Source organism: Eubalaena glacialis, chromosome 3, assembly GCF_028564815.1.
Source record: "Eubalaena glacialis isolate mEubGla1 chromosome 3, mEubGla1.1.hap2.+ XY, whole genome shotgun sequence".
Classification (NCBI taxonomy): Eukaryota; Metazoa; Chordata; class Mammalia; order Artiodactyla; family Balaenidae; genus Eubalaena; species Eubalaena glacialis.
In genome coordinates this window covers 55,003,425-55,026,279 of record NC_083718.1, presented here as the reverse complement: position 1 = coordinate 55,026,279, position 22,855 = coordinate 55,003,425, and the positions used below count along the sequence as shown (strand labels likewise).

The 22,855-nt window shown below is 45.5% G+C and overlaps 1 protein-coding gene across 1 annotated transcript; it reads left to right on the top strand.

The window, feature by feature from the left end:
• The first annotated feature begins 7,956 nt into the window (after positions 1-7,956).
• On the top strand, positions 7,957-21,803 carry TEX35 (testis expressed 35). Its single transcript, XM_061185674.1, has 9 exons — positions 7,957-7,995; positions 8,731-8,781; positions 9,393-9,461; positions 10,403-10,459; positions 11,164-11,223; positions 20,580-20,650; positions 20,868-21,060; positions 21,416-21,459; positions 21,743-21,803. Exons 1-9 carry the CDS (start codon positions 7,957-7,959, stop codon positions 21,801-21,803), a joined length of 645 nt encoding a protein of 214 aa, XP_061041657.1.
• The last annotated feature ends 1,052 nt before the right edge of the window (positions 21,804-22,855 follow it).

Genomic DNA, 22,855 nt, shown 5'->3' with positions numbered 1-22,855 from the left:
GCTGAGCAGAGAGAGAGAGAGAGAGAGCCGTCTTCCTGGAAGATTTTGACCTGAAACCACCAGCCACAGCAGTGGGGTGGGAGAAAGCTCTCCAACAAGGACAAAGGGAAGAAGGAGGAACCTGGTATCAGAAGAGCCAGGGGCGAGGGTCTGAGGCCAAGCCGGAGGTCAGTTACCATGAGATCAGGCCTCACGTGCCACGACTCAAGGAAGGAAACAAGCTGTGCTCCAGAAGATGAGGACATGGGTCAAGAAGGCAGCAGAGACAGGTAATATGATGGTTAATTTTACATGTCAACTTGACTAGGTCACAGGGTACAGCTGACCCTTGAACGACATGGGTGTTAGGGGTGCCGACCCCCGGACAGTCAACACTTTGCATATTACTTTACAGTCAGCCTTGGTATCCACGGTTCCGCATCTGGAGATTCAACCAACTGCGGATAGCGTAGGACTGCAGTATTTCTTCTGAAAAAAATCCTCATATAAGTGGACCTGTGCAATCCAAACCCGTGTACAAGGGTCAGCTGAATTTGGTTAAATATTATTCTGGGTATATTTATGAGGGTGTTTTGGATGAGATTAACATTTGAATTGGCAGACTGAGTAAAGCAGATTGTCCTCCCTAATGTGGGTGAGCCCCATCCAATCTGTTGAAGGCCTGGGTAGAATAAAAGGCTGAGTAAGAAATAATTCTTTCTCTATTTTACAGCTGGGACCTCAGTCTTCTGTACTCAGACAGGAACTTCCACCATGGGCTCTCCTGGGTCTCCAGCTACAGATGGGAGATTTCGGGGCTTTTTGGCCTCCATAATCATGTGAACCAAGTCCTTAAAATACATCTCTTGCTTGATTGATAGATAGATAGGTAGACATTCTATCGATTCTGTTTCTCTGGAGAACCCTGATACAAGTAACCAAGTGGAAGGCAGAATAGAAGGCCCGTTGAATGTCTGCGGGCCTGGCAGGGAGCAGCAGGACAGAGGCCAGGTAAGTGTGCTGAGTGGCGTCAGCAAGAGGAATCTCACTGACACCAGGTCGGTACTGCAAAGTCTCCTTTGTGTGGACTTTGGGGCTTCCATTTTTCCAATTCTCTGAGTACTGAGAGCTGAGGGAGATCCACGTACGAAACCCAAGGGTTGTTACATTTATGGATATCCCATTATTTCCCGAGGCAGGAACCCACAGGACCTCTGAGAACGGGTATGTGTTACCTGCAGACACTGCGATGTGATGCAGTATCAGCCTGACACACTCACAGCTCAGAGGACACCTTCTTGCTCTACGTTGTTAGAGGATGTGTAGATAGATCTAAGTCCAGTTCCAGCTGCTGTGTAGAGTGACAAGGCCAGGCAAAGGTGAACTTGGGCCATATGGAGCAGACAGAGAAGGCTGATTTGGTATGTAATACACCTGCTGGGACAGGCTAGCAACTCTCTCTGCTGGAAGGAAGACCCATTTGATACACGGGAGACAGGTAAACACTCACCGTCCAGGGCTCAGCATGGAGGGGATGGTCCCACTGATATGGGGGGAGCGTGTCATCTTCAGAGACCCAGGCAGGCACTGGCGATGGGAAAGTTTGGCATGTGGTAGGTAGCATTCCCCTTCATCCCCCCGCCTCCTGCGCTGGGTTTAGAAAAGAAATTCTATAAAGTGAAGGGTACTGGAAAGCTCACAAGGCCAGGAATGGGATCCAGAAGAACATGGCAGAAAGCCAGCTCTGAAAACTGGGCCGTGCACCTCCTCTGGGCTCTCAGCACCCTGAGCCTACTTACCATATTGTAAGTGCGATTCTAATGATGCCCTGTCAGCCCACCAATGATGAGTTCCTAGGGCCAGGGCCATGCCAGGTATCTCTGTGCTCCTCGTGCCTAGCAGAGTGCTTGGCACACAGTCAGGCTCAGTAAACGTGTGTTGAACCAGCAGGGGATTTGCTGTGGAGTCCCCTGCATAGTGACCCAGAGCTCCTTGCTAAGACCCAGCCTGGCCCTGGGCCTGGATAAGGGTGACCTGCCAGTGAGTCGTGGCGTGGAGAACGAGGCCGGCCCTGGGATTCACGACTCTCTGCATGGGCTGTTATTGTCACAGGTTTTATTCTGTCACAAGAGTGGGGTTGCTTTGTTTTGATCAAGAATTAGAAATAAATTAACATTTATGTTTAGAAGCCTCGGCAATTGACTGTGGTCCGCTTCCATGTTCGATTCCACCCAAGTTGTCTTTCCCAGAGAGCGGTTTTTCACACGAGTTTTGCCACCCAGAGGAGCGGTGTCACTTACGCCTCCTTCCTCAACTTCAAGTGGAGCCCAGGGCCCAGAGGGTTCTTCTCAAAGTGTTAGTCTGTCACGTGGCCCGGGGACACCCCAGAGCCACGTGGAGAGGAGCAGGGGGAGGAGCGGGGGGCTGCCAGTGGCCCCGAGGAACAAGGCTGGGGTGGAGCCGGGGTGGACTTGTGGATTCAGTCTTCTGAGCAGGGGAACAGGCCTGCTGGAGAAAGCGCTCCCTGCGGAACCAACACACAGGGCGACGAGCCGGCAAGCTCTTGTGAGGTGAAGGCCGTCATCCGAGGTGATGAATCTGCGCAAAAAAAAAAAAAGTATCTGCGCGATGTTTGGCTACAAAGAACCAGCCAAGCAAAATCACTCATTGTAAAAAATGATGAGGGGCTTGATAGTAAGACATCAGATCTGCTTTTGTCATGGCCACTAATTAAAATGACCAACCCTGAGAATCCACGAGATGTCACCAAATAGAAGTCCCCGACATTTCCATAGGCCATGTGCTTGTGGGTCACCAGGCGGGAGTTACTGATGCACGTGTGTGACTTTCCAAAGACCTACAATTAGCGGAAACATGGGGCCATCTCCGTTCACCAGTCACGTTCTTAGTTGCAAAAGGAATCCACATTAGCTGGTTTAATTGTCGGGAGGGCTGGAGAAAGAGGCTGAACTCCCAGCTTCTAGGACAGCATTCAGCCCCTCATCAGAGAACTGGCTGATTCAGAGCCGGTGATTCGCTCTACCTGCACCAGCAAACGGGATGCCTCAGCAGAACTTCCCCACGGTGAGGTCGGGAGCTAAACGAAAACCAGTGTTACATGCAGACTATCCAAGTGGATCTGGGTATATGGGGTGTTTTTTAGTTTTGTTAAACCTAAACTAACTCAGAACAGCCAAATATTTTGGCATGAAATGCAAGAGGTATGTGGAATCCATTGAATTCAAGATCCAGAAAAACAAGCAACCCATTTATACTCATTCTATACAATGCCTTTTGCCAACAGAGGAAAAAATCCACAGCCCTGTTTAGAGCTCAGACATGTAACAAGAACGAAGAAGCAAACCTCTAGAAACAGCCTAATTCTTAGTCTTTAAATGCACCAAGGTTTCCCCCACTGACAGCTCAGCCTCCTGTGAGAGCCTTCCAGGCTCGTCCAATCTGGTTGCCTTTGCCAGGAGCTATTCTCACCCTGTCTCCACAGTGGCTCTCAGAATCTGTGTCTGGCTCCTCTGTCTGGAGACTGGTTTAAACAGCCTTCTCCAGCTCACTGACCTCTCCCGATCGGGCTCTACAAGCTTCCTTGCTTTTATCACCACTCACAGCTCCAGGGCAGAGATGCTTTCCCCAGCCCAGGCCCTGGAACTCCTGCTGAGGGAAGAAGATTCACACAGTCTGGGCCATGCTTCACCTAGACTCAGCTCTAAGATGCTAATGATCCCAGGGGCAGAATGGCCAAGAGAAGGAAGTTAATCAGATGTGAAAAAGGCACCAGCCAGGCTGACCCCACAGGAAGCCCCCTAGTGACCAGTATCGCTAGGTTCTGGAAAACTGTGGTCCAGTCTGGGTGTTGTCCATGTCTGGCGGTGGGGGCCAGCTGTAGGCATCCCCAGGCAGGAGTCACGTTCAGGGGCTTTGTGGGACTAGACACAAAGGTTCCTCTAAGGAGGTTATGGACTTTCAGCCAAGAGGACAGCGGCAGGGGCCATCTCCCAGTGAAGGGGCTGACAAAGGTCAGACCTCTTGGTCAGGCCCTAGTGCTTCTCGGAGGGCTCAGAACAGCAAGAGAAGCTCCAGACCAGACCCACATTCTGATGCCTGCAGGAGGGGAGCGAGGTGTGCAGGGCCTTCTGCAGAATGGGACTGGAATAGACTGGAACTGTTGTATTGCAAAGCCCTGGACCAACAGGATCATTATCCCAATCTCTGTCTCAACGTCCCACCCGCTGGCCATTCAGGTGACAGAGAGGTAGATCCCTAACCTGAACTCTGCCAGTTCACGTTTGTTAGGAGATTTCATCTCAGCTCGAGAACCTGGTGTAATCTTCCCTTTCAGACCTTGTTGGCTACCTCCCTTTTGCACCAAAACCAGAACCCCAAACCAAGCTTTCTTACAAGAGGACTTGTTAAAGTGAAATAGGAGAGATGAGATGCTTTAGGAAGGGGTGGCAGAGATTGGTTGCCCGCTCCTTAAACCTATTTCCTCTTATTCTTGGGAGACACGTGGCCACACATGCCAGCCTCCTTTCTGGTTAGGTGTGGCCTTGTTAGTTTGTAGCCGAAGAAATGTGAGTGGGAGGGATGCAGGCTGCCCCCAGGACTAACCCATGGAATCCTCCCATTTGTGAGCCTCCATGGACACCACGCCAATCACAGTCCCCCAACAAGGGCAATCCAAAGAGGCTGTTGCACCAGTTTGATTGCTTCAGTGATAAATGGGAATCTGGAGGTGTCAGAGGTGGAGAGGAGGCTACATACGGGGATAGCAAGTGTAGAGAGCCTTGGATCAGGGAAGCCAAGAGAGGCAGGAGTATAACTGCCATCCTCCTCTACTTGGGCTGTGTCCAAAGACGGTAAAGGGACAGCAGCCAAGTAAGGAGGCCCCAGAAGCTATGTGTGGCAGGAGCAGGGGAGCCTCTGATGGTTGGTGGCTCTTTATTTCACACAGCAGGCTGCACTGTAACACTCGGCTGTGGGAACCATAACAGGTTCCCCTGGGTCCCAGGAGGCCCTGGCAAACGCGTCCCTGTCACAGAGAACACACAGGAGAAAAAAGCCTGCAATCCTCAAACAAAGCCTTTGCTCTGACTTTTCACTTATCATTAGTTGTATTGCGGTAGCTGGAGATTTACCATTAATTGTTCAGAATATTACGTTTTGTTCCTGAAATAGAGGCACTAGAAGTTCACATGATAGAAATTCCATAGAAACAATATAATAAGACTTGATTCTAGCCAAGATCTGATACACTGTTTATAGGAATGATCAGAAATTACATAGGAACCAATGTGTCAATGAGAAAAGATGTCTGAACCCTGCACAGTGTAGAAGTAAGGTGTCTATAAATCAGTTACGTGGGACAATGCAGTAACCGATCATATAAAAGTCCCGTGAGAGGTCCCCTGGGGCTAAGAACCAGCCAGCCCGCCACTGGGCGGCAGCGCTAGACACTGCAGTGTGTGGCAGGGTGTTCAGGAGCCAATCATCGAGGTCACGTGTGGCAAGCTCTGTCGTGCAAGGTTGACTGGAGACCACGGCCATCAGGACTCTGGGCACCTTCGTGAATCAAAGGGCTTTAGAACACTGGGTCCCCTGTAGTCAAATGGGCCCCTCAGTACAGATGACGGTCTCTTCACCTTCTCTGGGCCTAGATGTGAGTCTTGGCTGAGCCCGGGCTTCACTGTAGGCCAGACCCTGGAACTTTGTACCTCTGGAATCACAAGAGGCCAAACACAGAGCCTAAGGCCATTTTTAATCCTCCCTCCCCCGGCCTCCACCCCGCACACAACATTGTCTTCATGAAACTGAAAGATCAGGACCCCTATAAAGAAAAGGAAATCCAAATGCCATCAGCTTGGGGAAGAGAGACACATGACTGCTTCTTTCTCTCTGTTGGGAATCTCCCCTTTCACCAAACTCCATTGGAACATCGGAGGGCTCTACGGTCCTTGCCCTGGACCAGTGGATTTTGCCCTGAAGGGGGGTTAGGAAAAGCCTACCTGACATTCTCCAGGTAAGAATGGCCTACGGCCTGCATATGACAAAGTCATACTTCCACATCATAGTGCTGCTTCCACCTAGGGCCTCGCGCAGTTGCAAAATCTTAGAGAAGAGAGTAACAGATTCATTTATTCAGGTTCATTAAACATATTCCCAGCCCTTCCAGAACATACTGATGACAACAATGATGTATTTGAGGGCATGAATAGCAAGTACTATACGAAGGCACAAGCCTGGAGCTGTGGCTCTGTAGTTAAATTTCTGTCCAAATGATGACGATGATGATGATGATGTGTGTGTGTGTGTGTGTATAATTTTCTACTTTACAAAGCAGTTTTCGCAATGAGACCTTGATTCCTTTTACACCCAATTTCCTGATATCTGGGCCAGTGGGCTCATGTGACATGCTTGGCCAAGAGGAGACTCATTTAACAACTGCTCAGCCAAGCAAAGGACACTTCGCTGCAGGCCCAGGAGGAGTTCAACCCCAAACAAAGGCGAGAAGGTGCCCATTTTCACAGAGCTGGTAAATGTTGAGAAGGAGACCATCATTTTCACTGTAGTTTCCTGCTCAAGCCTATTGGATCTTTGGAAACCAGTGGAGAAAGGGCCTTCCTGCCATGTGGCCAGCGGATCTGGGAGGACCGAGCACAGTGGTCAAAGGACCTTAGCGTTCCAACCCCTCATTTACAAGGGAGAGAGGAGCTTGGGAAGCTCCCCGCCACTTCCTCTCCTCCCCCCCATCTCTTCCCCTCCCCCACTGAACAGTGACAGACATTCTCCTTTGGTTGTGATGGGCTGAGACTGAAAGCTGTCACCAGGTTGGGAGCTGCAAAATAACCCCCTAGGAAATGCGTCAGAAATGCTGCGACTCCGAAGAAGCTCCAGTGCTCAGGGCCTCTGGGAAGAACAGGCATAGGCGCAGGAAATGGGAAGGTGAGGGTGATAAGTCATGTTCGGGGTGCGGACACCCACTTCACATGCAATTTGCATCATTTCCTGTACTGTCTGTTCTAGGAATTTCCAAGTTGGCCCTTTCTGTAGCAAGTAGTAGAGGAAAGAAGGCATGCCCAAGGATAAGAGGAAAGAGAATTATTCAGCATCTAGTTAGGCTTGCTAACCTGGATGCTGAATAATTTTAGGTCCCAGGGGAGGCCACGTTCCTTTGCCTCTTGAAACACAAATCACAGTTACCCTCAGGATGGCCTCAGTATTCTTCATCGCCCGTCATCTGGGCTTTTCCCCGACCGCACTGTCCACATACTGCTTCTTGCCCTAACGCGCTTCCAGGATAGTAGAAAAACCAGGAGAAAAGAATGGAGTTGGGTGTAGGAGGGAAGAGGGGACAGAGCCAGCTGTGCAGTCAGGCCTGGGCATCAGAGATCGCCCTGCCGAGACTGGCACCCCTCCCCCAGCACAGAGAGCCCCGGATTAGCACAGTACGTGCACCTTGAACCGGAGAGACTTCAGGGCATCCCAACCCAAAATAGCTTTAGGCTCGAGGAAGGCTCAGGAGAGCAGGTGTGTGGGCTCCCAGGAGAAGCTCGTTGTGGAGGGCAGACACCTTCTCCTGGTCTTTGGGTGGGTCCTGCTGGGAAAGGAGTGCCAGCAAGTTTTGCTTCTCCTGGGGCGTGCCTTGTGCTTGGGCCATGCAGGCTGTGGTCCTTCAGGGTGGGCTTTCCAGGACAGCCCCTTTCCCCTTGCAGGAGGGAGACTTCGTGGCTTTGGAACCCGGCCTGAGGTCCTCTTCTCAGCGGCCGAGGCACCCCAGGCTCAAAGTTGCGGCGACACTCCAGCCGGCATGCGGGTCCTGGGCATTGTGACCTCAGCTGTTCCGTACACAGAGAGGTGGGCATCCTGCCCTCACCTCAGCCTGTAACCTGCATAGGACAGTGGCCTGGTCCCGGGGCCCATTGTGGGGAGATTGGGAAGTTGAAGAACACTCTGGCCTCCTCCATCATGTCGGCCAAGAGGGCAGAACTGAAGAAAACAAACCTGGTAAAGGAGAAACGTTGCTGTCCAATGTGGGGCCTCTTTGAACTCTCACTGGTTGGAGTTGGGGGGTACAGAGAGTCCCCAACGAACCCTCGGCTTTTCTTTCTCCCTCTGAGCATGACGTGGCCTCTCAGGCTGGAAGGAGGGTGGGGAATGGACCCCTGGCCTTGGGGTGGGAAGGACCCCTGCCAGGACCAGGAGCACTGAAATGCCCCACCCCAACCCCGGCCACTCCGGGAGCCATGAGCCCAGCCAGGCCCGCATTTTACCCGCGTGTTTAAGGCACACAGAACCTCATCGGATAAAGGTAATTATCATCCACGATTTACAGACGAGGAAGTGAAGGCTCAGAGAGGCTAAATAACTTGCCTAAGTCAACACAGCTGGTAAGGAGGGCAGCTGAGACTGGAATTCAAGTCTGTCTGTCTACCTCCAAAGTCAATGCTCCTGAAAAAAATACTTAGACGGCTTCCTTCTTAAAGGAAGGACGGTTATCTTAAAGCGCTCCCGCCAGCCCTCAGCCCTGCCAGCTCCCCAGGGAGAGGGCTGCCTGCTGAACAGGCAGGTGTCACTCATGAGAGGAGTAGAACATGAGAAAATGTGAGTTATCTTGGCTCAGGCGCTGGGGGTATGTGGGCCTGAGCTTAAGCGCAGTTGGACAGGCAGGGTTGGGTGGGTGGAGGGTCCTCCCCAATCCTGATGCCTGGCAGCCTGAATCCCAGCCTCCTGTCTCTGCAGAACAAGAACTACAAGGCCGTTTGCCTGGAATTGAAGCCAAAGCTGATCAGAGTAAGAAGCTTGTTTGAGGCCATACCAGCAGCCAGGCCTGAGACGCATGGGGAGGCGACTTGGAGTCACGGGTCATTCGCTGTTCCTGGTGGCCAAGACTTGTCCCAGACGCTGGCAGATACATTGAGAGAGAGACAAGCTCTCTGCTCTCACAGAACAAAGCAGATACCTAAATAAATAAGGAAAAATTCAGTAGTTTTACCTATGATGCAGGGAATTAAAAATAGGGAGATGTGACCGGGGGGCTGCTGTGGGTTGAGGGCGTCAGGAAGGCCTTCCTCTGAGCTGAGAGCTGTAGGACAAGGCTGCGGCCCCTGGAGGGCTGAGGACGAGTGCTGTGGGCAGAAAAAGCAGCGCGCACAGAGGCCCTGAGGTGGGAATGAGTATGGCTGTGGAGGGGACAGAAAGCTGAGGCCCAGTGGGCCAGGAAGGGAGTGGAATGAGATGAGCTCAGAGAGGGGAGAAGGATGGAGGAAACTCCTGCACAGGTGAGGCCAGGTTACCTCTGCGCTGGCCCAAAGGGAGGAGCAGAAACTCGGAGGCATCCCTCCTGCCTCACCCTCCCACGCCTGCAGTTTCCAATATTCTGCATTTCTGTTTTCAACCAACAGACATATGACTACAAAGGAGCTAAACAAGAAGGGCAATTTACCAAACCAGGAGGGACAAAGGAGCTAAAGGTAGGTGTGTGCACCCAGGAGACAGGAAGTTGGATCAGCACAGTGAACAGGTGGGGCCGACAGAACAACTTCTGCAGCAGGTAAACTGTCGGCATCTGCAGTTCTGCTCCAGCCCCTGTGACTTCATTCCTTCTGGTTCTCTCTATTTTAAAATAATTTCAGACTTACAGAAAATTTTCCAAAAAATGGAACAATGAGTTATACCCTTCCCCCAGATTCCCAAATGTTGGCATTTTATCTTGGTTTTTTTTTCTCTCTTTCATATTCACACACCTATATATAACATATATATTTCCTGAACCATCTGCGAGCATGAGGTTCTCTCAAATTTCGGTATATATTTCCTCAAAACAAGAACACTCTCTTACACAGCCACAGTACAATTATCCAAACATCAAAAGCAGGAAATTAGTGTTGATACAGTTCTCACCTACAGCCCTTATTCTAATTTCACCAGTTATCCCACTAATGTCTTTCATGACAAAAGAGAAGATAACTTTTTTGGACTGGGATCCAATCCAGAATCACACCTTGCATCTAGTTTCCATGTCTCTTCAGTCTTTTTTCATCTGCAACAGTTCTTCTACCTTGTCTTTTGGGACACTGTCATTTTTGATTACAAATCATTTATTTTGTGGAATGACCCTGAATCTGGGTTGTCTGATGCTTCCTCACCATTAGACTTAGGCCATGCATTTTTTGGTGGTCACACCACAGGAGCGAAAGTATGACCTTTTCAAAGTGCATCACATCTGGAGGTACAGGATGTCTGTGTGTCCCACTATCCTATTTTCTTAATAGCATCCTTTCTTTCCTCCCTGCTGGCATCTATCTCTCTGCTCCTCTTTTGGCAATGCCCCAGGATCTTTCCTTTCCTCCTTTTGACCGTTTCCCTTCCATCCAAGACATTTCTTTACTCCTTCTCTATTTTATTTCCTCAGAATGAACTCAGGAAGGTGAGGGAAGAGCTCAAGGAAAAAATGGAGGAGACAAAACAGGTAACAGGATGAGACTTTTCAGCTCACGGAGAAAAAGTGTAGCTTCAAGGAAAATGCAATGCCTAACTTTGAATAGTAAAGAAAATCAGAAATTGCATGGAAAAAGCAATCAAACCAACTGAGCCCAAATCCCCTAGAGTGTTTAAGTGTCAGCAGCTTAGGTTATCTGTTTCTTACTTGTTTGATGCTTAAACCCAAATTTTGAATGATAAGGGCTCTCTAAGATATCTCATTAATAAGGGTGGGGAGATACAACCTTAGTGACAGAGTGAGAGGGGCTGACCTGGAATTTCGGGGCAGTCAGGGACCAATTCCATTGTCCTAATACTCTTCCCCTGAGCAAGCTGCAGAGAAAGAATCCTCTTCTTGTTTCTCTGATGGAATCACCTATAGCATATTTATGAACAAAGGAAATGCTCAAGCAAGAACGTGTAATTGAGCTGTGGTCTGAGCTCCACATGGCAGCCTTGCAATGACCAGATCCAAGCTGTGCCAAGGCTGCTGCTGGTGGTGACTTGATGATACACTCACCCTAGTCCCTTCACAGACTCTTGGGAAGAAAGTGGCTTTAGTAGGCCATTATTAGAACATTCCTTAATCTTTATCCAGGTCATTCCAGGGGAGCAGCTGCAGCCCTTAGCTTAAAATGCCTGAAAGACAACTCCACATTCAATAATGTGCTCTTTGCCTTTCTTCCTCACTAGATAAAAGATGTAATGGACAAGGATTTTGAAAAACTCCATGAATTTGTGGAGATTATGAAGGTAAGCATTTACTGAGTGCCCTCCACGGGCCAGTACCATGCTAAGAATCATGCAAGGAGATGCCAAGCCTGCCCTGCAAGTGCTTACAACTTGATAAGAGACCCAAACTCTATTGCAAAAAAGAACTAAATAACAAGTAAGTACCAAGCTAAATGATGACTGGTTGTCAACTAACCAGGGGTTTAGAGAAGTGAGTAATGAATGCGGGTTGGGGTAACCAGAAAAGTCCTTTCAGAGGAAGTGAACCTTAAGGTGAGTCTTAAGGCAGCATTGGAAGTTTAATGTGAATCTAACCAAGAGCCCAGTAAGATTATTTTTGAACTCAGTAATTACTAAAAGGATCATCTAGATTCTAGAATAGCAGTTTACAGACTTTGGTGGGTTTCAGAATCACCAGGAGCACAAATATAGGAAACAGAGCTCAGGTCCTGTGTGGATGGGGCTGGCACCCTGGGGTTTTGTTCATGGTCCCCAGGTAGAAGATTGAGAACAACAAATGCAGAAGCATAAATAGGCAAAAGCATTTATTTATAAATTTTTCAAGAGTTGTAAGGGGGCATTACTTCTACCAGATATTAAAATCATAATGAAGCCAACTTAATAATCAAATTAAGGTGGTACAGCCCAAGGATAACCAAATGACAAAACCAACATAGATAATCCTGTAACAGACTCTCTGCCAGGGATGCACTGAGAATCACTTCTGAGGATTTCTAAAATCCATTTACCCAGGCCCTGGCCCAGATAAACTGAATAAAAACCTCCAAGGTTGGGCACAGTTGCTCAAAACTCTGTTAAGTGATTCAGATCCTTGCTCCTGATGAGAACCAGGTCCTTAGCACATTAGCAGTAGTTATTAACATTGGCTATGTGTTGGAATCACCTGTACTGTGGTTTTGAACAGCTCCTCTTTGCACATGGCTGCACCCCATAGCAATTATATCAGAACCTCTTAATACGGGGTCCACGGACTTCCCTGGTGGCACAGTGGTTAAGAATCCGCCTGCCAGTGCAGGGAACACGGGTTTGATCCCTGGTCCGGGATGATTCCACATGCCGCCGAGTAACTAAGCCCATGTGCCACAACTACTGAGCCTGCGCTCTAGAGCCCTCGAGCCACAACTACTGAGCCCATGCACTGCAGCTACTGAAGCCCGTGCGCCTAGAGCCCATGCTCTGCAACAAGAGAAGCCACCGCAATGAGAAGCTTGCACACCTCAATGAAGAGCATCCCCTGCTCGCCGCCACTAGAGAAAGCCCATGCGTAGTAACAAAAACCCAACGCAGCCAAAAATAAATTAAAAAAAAAAAAAAAAAGAATGGAGGCAAAAATCGAGAAGATGCAAGAAATGTTTAACAAAGACCTAGAAGAGTTAAAGAGCAAACAAACAGAGATGAACAATACAATAACTGAAATGAAAACTACACTAGAAGGAATCAATAGTAGAATAACTGAGGCACAAGAACGGATAAGTGACCTGGAAGACAGAACAGTGGAATTCACTGCCACGGAACAGAATAAAGAAAAAAGAATGAAAAAAAATGAAGACAGCCTAAGAGACCTCTGGGACAATATTAAGCGCAACAACATTCGCATTATAGGGGTCGCAGAAGGAGAAGAGAGAGAGAAAGGACCCGAGAAAACATTTGAAGAGATTATAGTCAAAAACTTCCCTAACATGGGAAAGGAAATAGCCACCCAAGTCCAGGAAGCTCAGAGAGTCCCATACAGGATAAACCCAAGGAGAAACATGCCGAGACATATAGTAATCAAACTGGCAAAAATTAAAAACAAAGAAAAATTATTGAAAGCAGCAAGGGAAAAACGACAAATAACATACAAGGGAACTCCCATAAGGTTAACAGCTGATTTCTCAGCAGAAACTCTACAAGCCAGAAGGGAGTGGCATGATATATTTAAAGTGATGGAAAGGAAGAACCTACAACCAATATTACTCTAACCAGCAAGGATCTCATTCAGATTTGATGGAAAAATCAAAAGCTTTACAGACAAGCAAAAGCTAAGAGAATTCAGCACCACCAAATCAGCTCTACAACAAATGCTAAAGGAACTTCTCTAAGTGGGAAACACAGGAGAAGAAAAGGACCTAAAAAAACAAACCCATAACAATTAAGAAAATGGTCATAGGAACATACATCTTGATAATTACCTTAAATGTGAATGGATTAAATGCCCCAAGCAAAAGACACAGGCTCGCTGAATGGATACAAAAACAAGACCCATATATATGCTGTCTACAAGAGACCCACTTCAGACCTAGGGACACATACAGACTGAAAGTGAGGGGATGGAAAAAGATATTCCATGCAAATGGAAATCAAAAGAAAGCTGAAGTAGCGATACTCATATCAGATAAAATAGACTTTAAAATAAAGAATGTTACAAGAGACAAGGAAGGACACTACATACTGATCAAGGGATCAATCCGAGAAGAAGATATAACAGTTATAAATATATATGCACCCAACATAGGAGGACCTCAATACATATGGCAACTGCTAACAGCTATAAAAGAGGAAATCAACAGTAACACAATAATAGTGGGGGACTTTAACACCTCACTTACACCAATGGACAGATCATCCAAACAGAAAATTAATAAGGAAACACAAGCTTTAAATGACACAATAGACCAGATAGATTTAATTGATATTTATAAGATATTCCATCCAAAAACAGCAGATTACACTTTCTTCTCAAGTGCGCATGGAACATTCTCCTGGATAGATCACATCCTGGGTAACAAATCAAGGCTCAGTAAATTTAAGAAAATTGAAATCATATCAAGCATCTTTTCCGACCACAACGCTATGAGATTAGAAATCAATTACAGGGAAAAAAACGTAAAAAACACAAACACATGGAGGCTAAACAATATGTTACTAAATAACCAAGAGATCACTGAAGAAATCAAAGAGGAACTCAAAAAATACCTAGACAAATGACAACAAAAACACAACAATCCAAAACGTATGAGATGCAGCAAAAGCAGTTCTAAGAGGGAAGTTTATAGCAATACAAGCCTACCTCAAGAAACAAGAAAAATCTCAAATAAACAATCTAACCTTACACCTAAAGGAACTAGAGAAAGAAGAACAAACAAAGCCCGAATTTAGTAGAAGGAAAGAAATCATAAAGATCAGAGCAGAAATAAATGAAATAGAAACAAAGAAAACAAGAGCAAAGATCAATAAAACTAAAAGCTGGTTCTTTGAGAAGATAAAATTGATAAACCATTAGCTAGACTCATGAAGAAAAAGAGGGAGAGGACTCAAATCAACAAAATTATAAATGAAAAAGGAGAAGTTACAACAGACACCACAGAAATACAAAGCATCCTAAGAGACTACTACAAGCAACTCTATGCCAATAAAATGGACAACCTGGAAGAAATGGACAGATTCTTAGAAAGGTATAACCTTCAAAGACTGAGCCAGGAAGAAATAGAAACTATGAACAGACCACTCACAAGTAATGAAATTGAAACTGGGATTAAAAATATTCCAACAAACAGAAGTCCAGGACCAGATGGCTTCACAGGTGAATTCTATCAAACATTTAGAGACAGGCTAACACCCATCCTTCTCAAACTATTCCAAAAAATTGCAGAGGAAGGAACACTCCCAAACTCATTCTACGAGGCCACCATCACCCTGATACCAAAACCAGAGAAAGATACTACAAAAAGAGAAAATTACAGACCAATATCACTGATGAATATAGATGCAAAAATCCTCAACAAAATACTAGCCAACAGAATCCAACAACACATTAGAAGGATCATACACCATGATCAAGTGAGATTTATCCCAGGGATGCAAGGATTCTTTAATATACGCAAATCAATCAATGTGATACACCATATTAACAAATTAAAGAATAAAAACCATATGATCATCTCAATAGATACAGAAAATAGATGCACAAAATTCAACACCCATTTATGATAAAAACGCTCCAGAAGGTGGGCATAGAGGGAACATACCTCAACATAATAAAGGCCATGTATGACAAACCCACAGCAAACATGATTCTCAATGGTGAGAAAATGAAAGCATTTCCTCTAAGATCAGAAACAAGACAAGGATGTCCACTCTCACCACTATTATTTAACATAGTTTTGGAAGTCCTAGCTATGACAATCAGAGAAGAAAAAGAAATAAAAGGAATCCAAATTGGAAAAGAAGAAGAAAAACTGTCACTGTTTGCAGATGACATGATACTATACATAGAGAATCCTAAAGATGCCACCAGAAAACTACTAGAGCTAATCAATGAATTTGGTAAAGTTGCAAGATACACAATTAATGCACAGAAATCTTTTGCATTCCTATACACTAATGATGAAAAATCTGAAAGAGAAATTAAGGAAACACTCCCATTTACCCTTGCAACAAAAAGAATAAAATACCTAGGAATAAACCTACCTAGGGAGACAAAAGACCTGTATGCAGAAAACTATAAGACACTGATGAAAGAAATTAAAGATGATACAAACAGATGGAGAGATATACCATGTTCTTGGATTGGAAGAATGAATATTGTGAAAATGACTATATTACCCAAAGCAATCTACAGATTCACTGCAATCGCTATCACATTACCAATGGCATTTTTTACAGAACTAGAACAAAAAATCTTAAAATTTGTATGGACACACAAAAGACCCCGAGTAGCCAAAGCAGTCTTGAGGGAAAAAAACGGAGCTGGAGGAGTCAGACTCCCTGACTTCAGACTATACTACAAAGCTACAGTAATCAAGACAATATGGTACTGGCACAGAAACAGAAATATAGATCAGTGGAACAGAATAGAAAGCCCAGAGATAAACCCACGCACCTATGGTCAACTAATCTATGACAAAGGAGGCAAGGATATACAATGGAGAAAAGACAGTCTCTTCAATAAGTGGTGCTGGGAAAACTGGACAGCTACATGTAAAAGAATGAAATTAGAACACTCCCTCACGCCATACACAAAAATAAACTCAAAATAGATTAGAGACCTAAATGTAAGACCGGACACTATAAAACTCTTAGAGGAAAACATAGGAAGAATACTCTTTGACATAAATATCAGCAACAACTTTTTTGACCCACCTCCTAGAGAAATGGAAATAAAAACAAAAATAAACAAATGGGACCTAATGAAACTTCAAAGCTTTTGCAAAGCAAAGGAAACTACAAACAAGATGAAAAGACAACCCTCAGAATGGAAGAAAATATTTGCAAACGAATCAACGGATGAAGGATTAATCTCCAAAATATATAAACAGCTCATGCAGCTCATTATTAAAAAAACAAACAACGCAATCCTAAAATGGGCAGAAGACCTAAATAGACATTTCTCCAAAGAAGACACATGAAAAGCTGCTCAACATCACTAATTATTATAGAAATGCAAATCAAAACTAAAATGAGGTATCACCTCACACCAGTTAGAATGGGCATCATCAGAAGGTCTACAAACAACAAATGCTGGAGAGAGTGTGGAGAAAAGGGAACCCTCTTGCACTGTTGGTGGGAATGTAAATTGATACAGTCACTATGGAGAACAGTATGGAGGTTCCTTAAAAAACTAAAAGTAGAATTACCATATGACCCAGCAATCCCACTACTGGGCATATACCCAGAGAAAACCATAATTCAAATAGACACATGCACCCCAATGTTCATTGCAGCACTATTTACAATAACCAGGTCATGGAAGCAACCTAAATGCCCATCGACAGACGGATGGATAAAGAAGATTTAGTACATATATACAATGGAATATTACTCAGCCATAAAAAGGAAGGAAACTGGGTCATTTGTAGAGACGTGGATGAATCTAGAGACTGTCATACAGAGTGAAGTCAGAAAGAGAAAAACAAATATCGTATATTAACGCATACATGTGGAACCTAGAAAAATGCTACAGATGAACCGGTTTGCAGGGCAGAAATAGAGAAGAAACGTATGGACACCAAGGGGGGAAAGCGGCGGGGGGTGGGGGTGGTGGGGAAGGGTGGTGGTGGGATGAATTGGGAGATTGGGATTGACATGTATACACTGATGTGTATAAAACTGATGACTAATAAGAACCTGCTGTATAGCACAGGGAATTCTTCTCAATACTCTGTAATGACCTACATGGGAAAATAATTTTAAAAGGAGTGGATATATGTATAGGTATAACTGATGCACTTTGCTGTACAGCAGAAACTAACACAACATTTTAAATCAACTATACTCCAATAAAAAAGAATATTGCCTGGCTATATAAGGGAAAAGCTTAACTCAGTTAACAGTATAAACTGAAATAGTATATAAAGTGAATTTTAAAAATAAAAATAAGAAGTATGTATTTAACTGGATGGTCTAAATATAACTACAATGGAAGAAATCACAAAGGAAATATTGATAATGTTTAACAATACAAAAATTTTTTAAATTATAACAGAAAAGCACCATACACAGAGTTAAAAAGTAAGCAACAGTTTTGGGGAAATAATTTTCCACAAATATGATAGACATAGACAAAAGCTTTTTATCTGTAACATACAAAGCTCACACAAATCAATAAGAACCAACTAGGAAAATGGGCGAAGGGTATATGTGAACAATCCACAGAGGGGAATATTACTAAAAAGCAATAAATATATTAACAAGTTTTACCTCATGAGTAACCAAATAACTGCAAATGAAAACAATACTTAGATAATTACCACATTCAAATAAGCCAAATTGTAATTTATGACAATTATAAAGCAAGATAGGAATGCTCTTGTACTGCTGATTGGAGTACAAGTTTGTACAAAACTAAAAAGGAATTAGACAGTAGGTATCAAAAATATCAAAACTCCATGACTTATCAACTCCTTGACTTCTCAGAATTTAACCTATGAGAATAATCAGAAATGCCAGCATGGGTATATATAAAAAGATGTTCATCACAGGATTATTTATAATAGCAAAAAATTATAAACAACCACAATTTTCAAAAGTAGAGGAATAGCCAAAAAAATTACGATACATCTATATAATGAAAATTCACTATAGGAGACAGAATTTAGAAAGAATACTTCTAATGAGAAGTGAAAAAGCAAGATGCAAGTAATATATACAGGCTGATCTCAACAGGTGAAAAAAAATTGGTAAGTAAATATATAGAAAAAAGACTGGAAAGAAATATACCAAAAGGGTTAATTGCTGTTATTGAAAGGTGATGAGATTAATTTTTTCTTTTATATTCCTCGGTATTGTCCACATTGTCTGCAAAGGGCATGTCTTATTTCTATATCAAAATGCAAACACAGTAAGTGTTTTGTTAGTGAATAGGACTGGGTATCACAAGGCACAAAGGAGGCTATTTCGGGCACGGGAACAGCTTGCACACAGCATGGAAGCAGGATGAACGCGAAGCTTCTCACAGTCAGTGGGGAGATCAGTCATAAAAGAGGGATCATTGGGGGAAACTGTGAGAAATAAAATGGAGTGGACACAAAGGCGGTGGATAATGAAGGCTTCTGAAAGACAGGCAGACAGGTTGGGACTTGGTTGTGTAAGCAGTAAGAGGCCTCTGGAGATTCTTAATCAAAGAACATGCTAGGAGCAGCACTTCAGAAAGCTGAGCTGGCAGCTGCTTGCAAGGTGGCCTGGGGGCGCGGGGGGAGCCGGTGGGGGCCGTCTGGAGCAAGAATATCAAACTGGAAGCCGCATCCCCGCTCAAGGTGAAGAAAGCTGGACCAAGTGTAGAAACAGAAGGAAAAGGGTAAATCTGAAAGATGCAGCGAAGGAAAATTAACATTCTTGGTGATTGATTCAGTATAAAGAATGAAGGCGAGGCAAGCGTGCATGATGACACCAAAGTTTTAATCTGGACGATTAGAAAAAAGTGGTGACAGTGACAGGCTAGTTGGGAAGCAGCTAATTTAGAAGAGAAAGTGAAGAGGTCGGTTTGGAACATGATGAGTTTGAAGTGATGGTGAGACTTTTAAGAATACGGGACGTTTTGACTCTGATGTTTTGGACCCGGGGGAATATTGACTTCAAGGATATTTGACTTTATTTACAAATACAAATGTCTTATTCAAAATTTATACAAACATTTTAAAATGCTTTTCAAGAAGATATTTTTTGGAAATCATTTCCATCCTGACAGTGTAATTCCTTGATCAATTTTCTACCCCAGATCAGTAAACTCTTCCCAGATCTTTCATTTTTTATTAAAATGGTTTTCCTTGAAGCAAATTATTTTTCATTTATATTTTGTGATATTTAATCCAACCCTGTTTTTGTTCTTCACAGATATTGTCAATAATACTGTCACCATCTTAGAAGTTCTTTGTGACCACTATTTCTATCCAATTTTTCCGGGTCAAATTTTATAGATCTAAAATTTGCCAAGAAGATTTTATTATTATTTCAGTTCTTAATAATAAATGTGAGGTGCCATTTGAGCTACTGTCTACTTTATTTTGTGTTGACCATTTCTGCCAGGAGTTGGGTAAAAGATGGAACAAACACAGATACACAGGATCTATATACATGGCAGGGGTCAAAACACTGGAGTCAGAAACGTCTTTGGGGGGGGGTCACGGGGTTTGTTTTCTTTTTTTTTTTATGAATTTATTTATTTTATCTATTTGTTTTTGGCTGTGTTGGGTCCTCGCTGCTGTGCGCGGGCTTTCTCTAGTTGCGGCGAGCGGGGGCCACTCCTTGTTGTGGTGCGCGGGCCTCTCACTGCGGTGGCTTCGCTTGTTGCGGAGCACGGGCTCCAGGCGTGCGGGCCTCAGTAGCCGTGTCTCACGGGCTCAGTAGTTGTGGCATGCGAGCTCAGTAGTTGTGGCTCGTGGGCTCCAGAGCGCAGGCTCAGTAGCTGTGGCACACGGGCTTAGTTGCTCCGCGGCATGTGGGATCCTCCCGGACCAGGGCTCGAACCCGTGTCCCCTGCAATGTCAGGGGGACTCTCAACCACTGCGCCACCAGGGAAGCCCACGGGGTTTGTTTTCTTGGTTCCATGATTGTATAGGCATTGAACCAAGGCAGATAAGGGTTTTATTCAAGTGTGAGATCAGGTAAACAGATCCTGGCCTCTGACTCACATGGAGACTTTGGACAAGCCCCTAATGACTCTGCCTGTGCTTCAGCTTCATTATGGAATGGGGGAGGAGACAGGGAGAGGTGGCACATGTCAGGTACATCCTAGTGAGCCACCTCACCCAGGGCTGGTAAGGATTCTTGAGGAAGTAAGATGCTGCGGTGGTCTCTGAGTGGTTTGCAGAACGAGGCAGGAAAAGGGACTTCAAAAGTGCTTCATGATGATGATTTTAGCTTTGAATTCTCTCTTGAAGGAAATGCAAAAGGATATGGATGAGAAGTTGGATGTTTTAATAAATATACAGAAGAACAGCAAGCTGGGAGTGTAGCCTGCACCCGTCTCTCCTCAACCCTAAAGAATCTCCTCCCTTCGCTTTGTTAAGTGTCCTCGGGGTTCATTGGACTCCCAGACCCTTCAAGGAGCTTGGTTTCTCTTCCCCAGTGGCTTGTAGTCAAGGCCTTCCACAGCCAACCATGCTACTGGTTATCTCCTTTCATGTTGAAAATTATCTCCCCAATTCTGCCCCTCCCTGACTCCCCAGTCCTCTCAGGAGAGGACCAAAGGAGCAGCAAGAACTCAGGCTGATAGGAAAGATGGACACAGACCCACAGATCCGGCTCAAGAAAATGGATGGAGCTGATGGAGTGCCACTCGCCCTTCACAAAAAGATGATGGCACTACAACAACCAAAAAAGGATCCAGTGGATTCCCTTCACCAATGTGATACCTGCTGTGTAATGAAGCCCTCCCTGCCCCTGCCCCGGTGTTACACCCCTGGGTTCCTGTTCCCCCCGACCTCCCCTGGGCTCTCTCACTCCCTTACCTCTTGCTGTAAAGGACTGGTTCCACTCCTCTCCTGGCCCCAGGATGCCTCCCTAGTCTTGAGTCCGTTCTGGGGTCTTGCCCTATAGGCCTGGGGTGATTCCGAAACCATGACCAAGTAGGACTCAACCCTGGATGCACCTGCTCCCAAGTGCAACTGTACTGTTCTGTCCTTTCCTATAGCAAGACCTGATGAGGTGCCCAGCAGGCTGGCCATCTTGGACCAGGGAAAAATGATCTTTCTGGTGCCGTTTCTGTCCTCCACAGGAGAAATGTTTGTTGTGTGCCCCAAAGAACAACTACAGTCAGGGGTAGGTAGATCTATGGAAGCCCCTTATCTCAATCGGGTGCCCCGTCCTCCCAAAGGCAGTGTGCTCAGGGGTGCATTCCCATCAAATCTCACCCGTGGTTATGGTTATGCAGGCTCTGCCCCCCCTCACATCCACTCAGTCTTAGAGGACGTGGCACAGGAAGGAGGACTTGCTTAGCCCAGCCTGGAGGCTGCTGCCTAGAGGCCCCCTTGGAGGGGAGGGTGCCTTGCCAGCTGCTGAGCTGACCTTGCCTCAGGCTCCTGACTTTCTCCCCATATAACAGGCAACTTCCATACCAGGCCTGGGCATCCTTTTCACCCTTGGCATCTGGACCTGCTTTCTGATTTATCTGTGCTTCAACTCCTGTGTGACTAAGGATGTAGTTCCAACTTAGTGCCGCCGCAGGACCTATCAGCAGCTCTGGTTCAGCCTCTCCCCACTCCTTGAGCTGCACAGCAAATGCTTGCTGCCCTCTTGCATACCAACCTGCCCCTGGCTCCCTCTACCCGGAGAGTAAAATCTTCATTTAAAGCCAAAGCGGGAGTCAAAGTGTTGAATATCAGCCTCAAACTTGAGTGTGCAAGGAGTGTCACTTTTTTGGATTGAAATCAGTGTATTTCAGACTCCAACCTCTCTTCTTACTTCCTGATGGTTTAGTGGAAAATTCTTAAGGTCATCCTTAGGGTCTTCCTAAGGATGATCCTTCCCCCCTCATCCCTGCTTCCCTCCTCTTCACCTGGTTCTGAAAATGTCCCAGGTCAAAAGAGAGGAAGGGAGGCCCTGAAGATATCAGATGCCATTCTGCGTGATCCCAGAAGTGTGTGTGTGAGTGTGTGTGTGTGCGTGCACGCGCGTGTAATTTGGGCAATGGGAGGAACCCCCGGGCCCAGGGTCTAGCCTGCACTGCTTCCCTCTGAGGTCTCGTCACTAAGCAGGACTTGAGGCTCCACTGCTCATAGGAACTTGGTCCCCTTCTTGGGCTCTAAGGATCCACCCTCCCTATCCTCTGGAAAGTTTCCTCAACCCCACCCAAAGGAGACCTAGCCTTTCAGAGGCCTTTAAAGGTGGGGACAAGCCATTAACCTCCCACTTCTCCACGCTGTGTCCTGCCCCAAATCCCTCCACCGAGGGAAGGTGAAGCCTGGTTGCTGGCTTGAAACCAGAGCAAAGAAAGATACAGAGAAAACAGTATTTCAACAAACTATCTTGCCATGGGTGCGATTCTTTGGCTTCAGTTCAATGAACGACGAATTAATGGGATTCCATATTTTATTTCACACCAGCTCTTTCTTGTTTCGTCTCTTTGCTAAGTTGGCTGCTTCAACTTTTAGATGGTCTAGTAAATGTTCAAGTTCTTAATGGCTACATAGTCATGAGCGGTGCCTTGGGTGCTTCA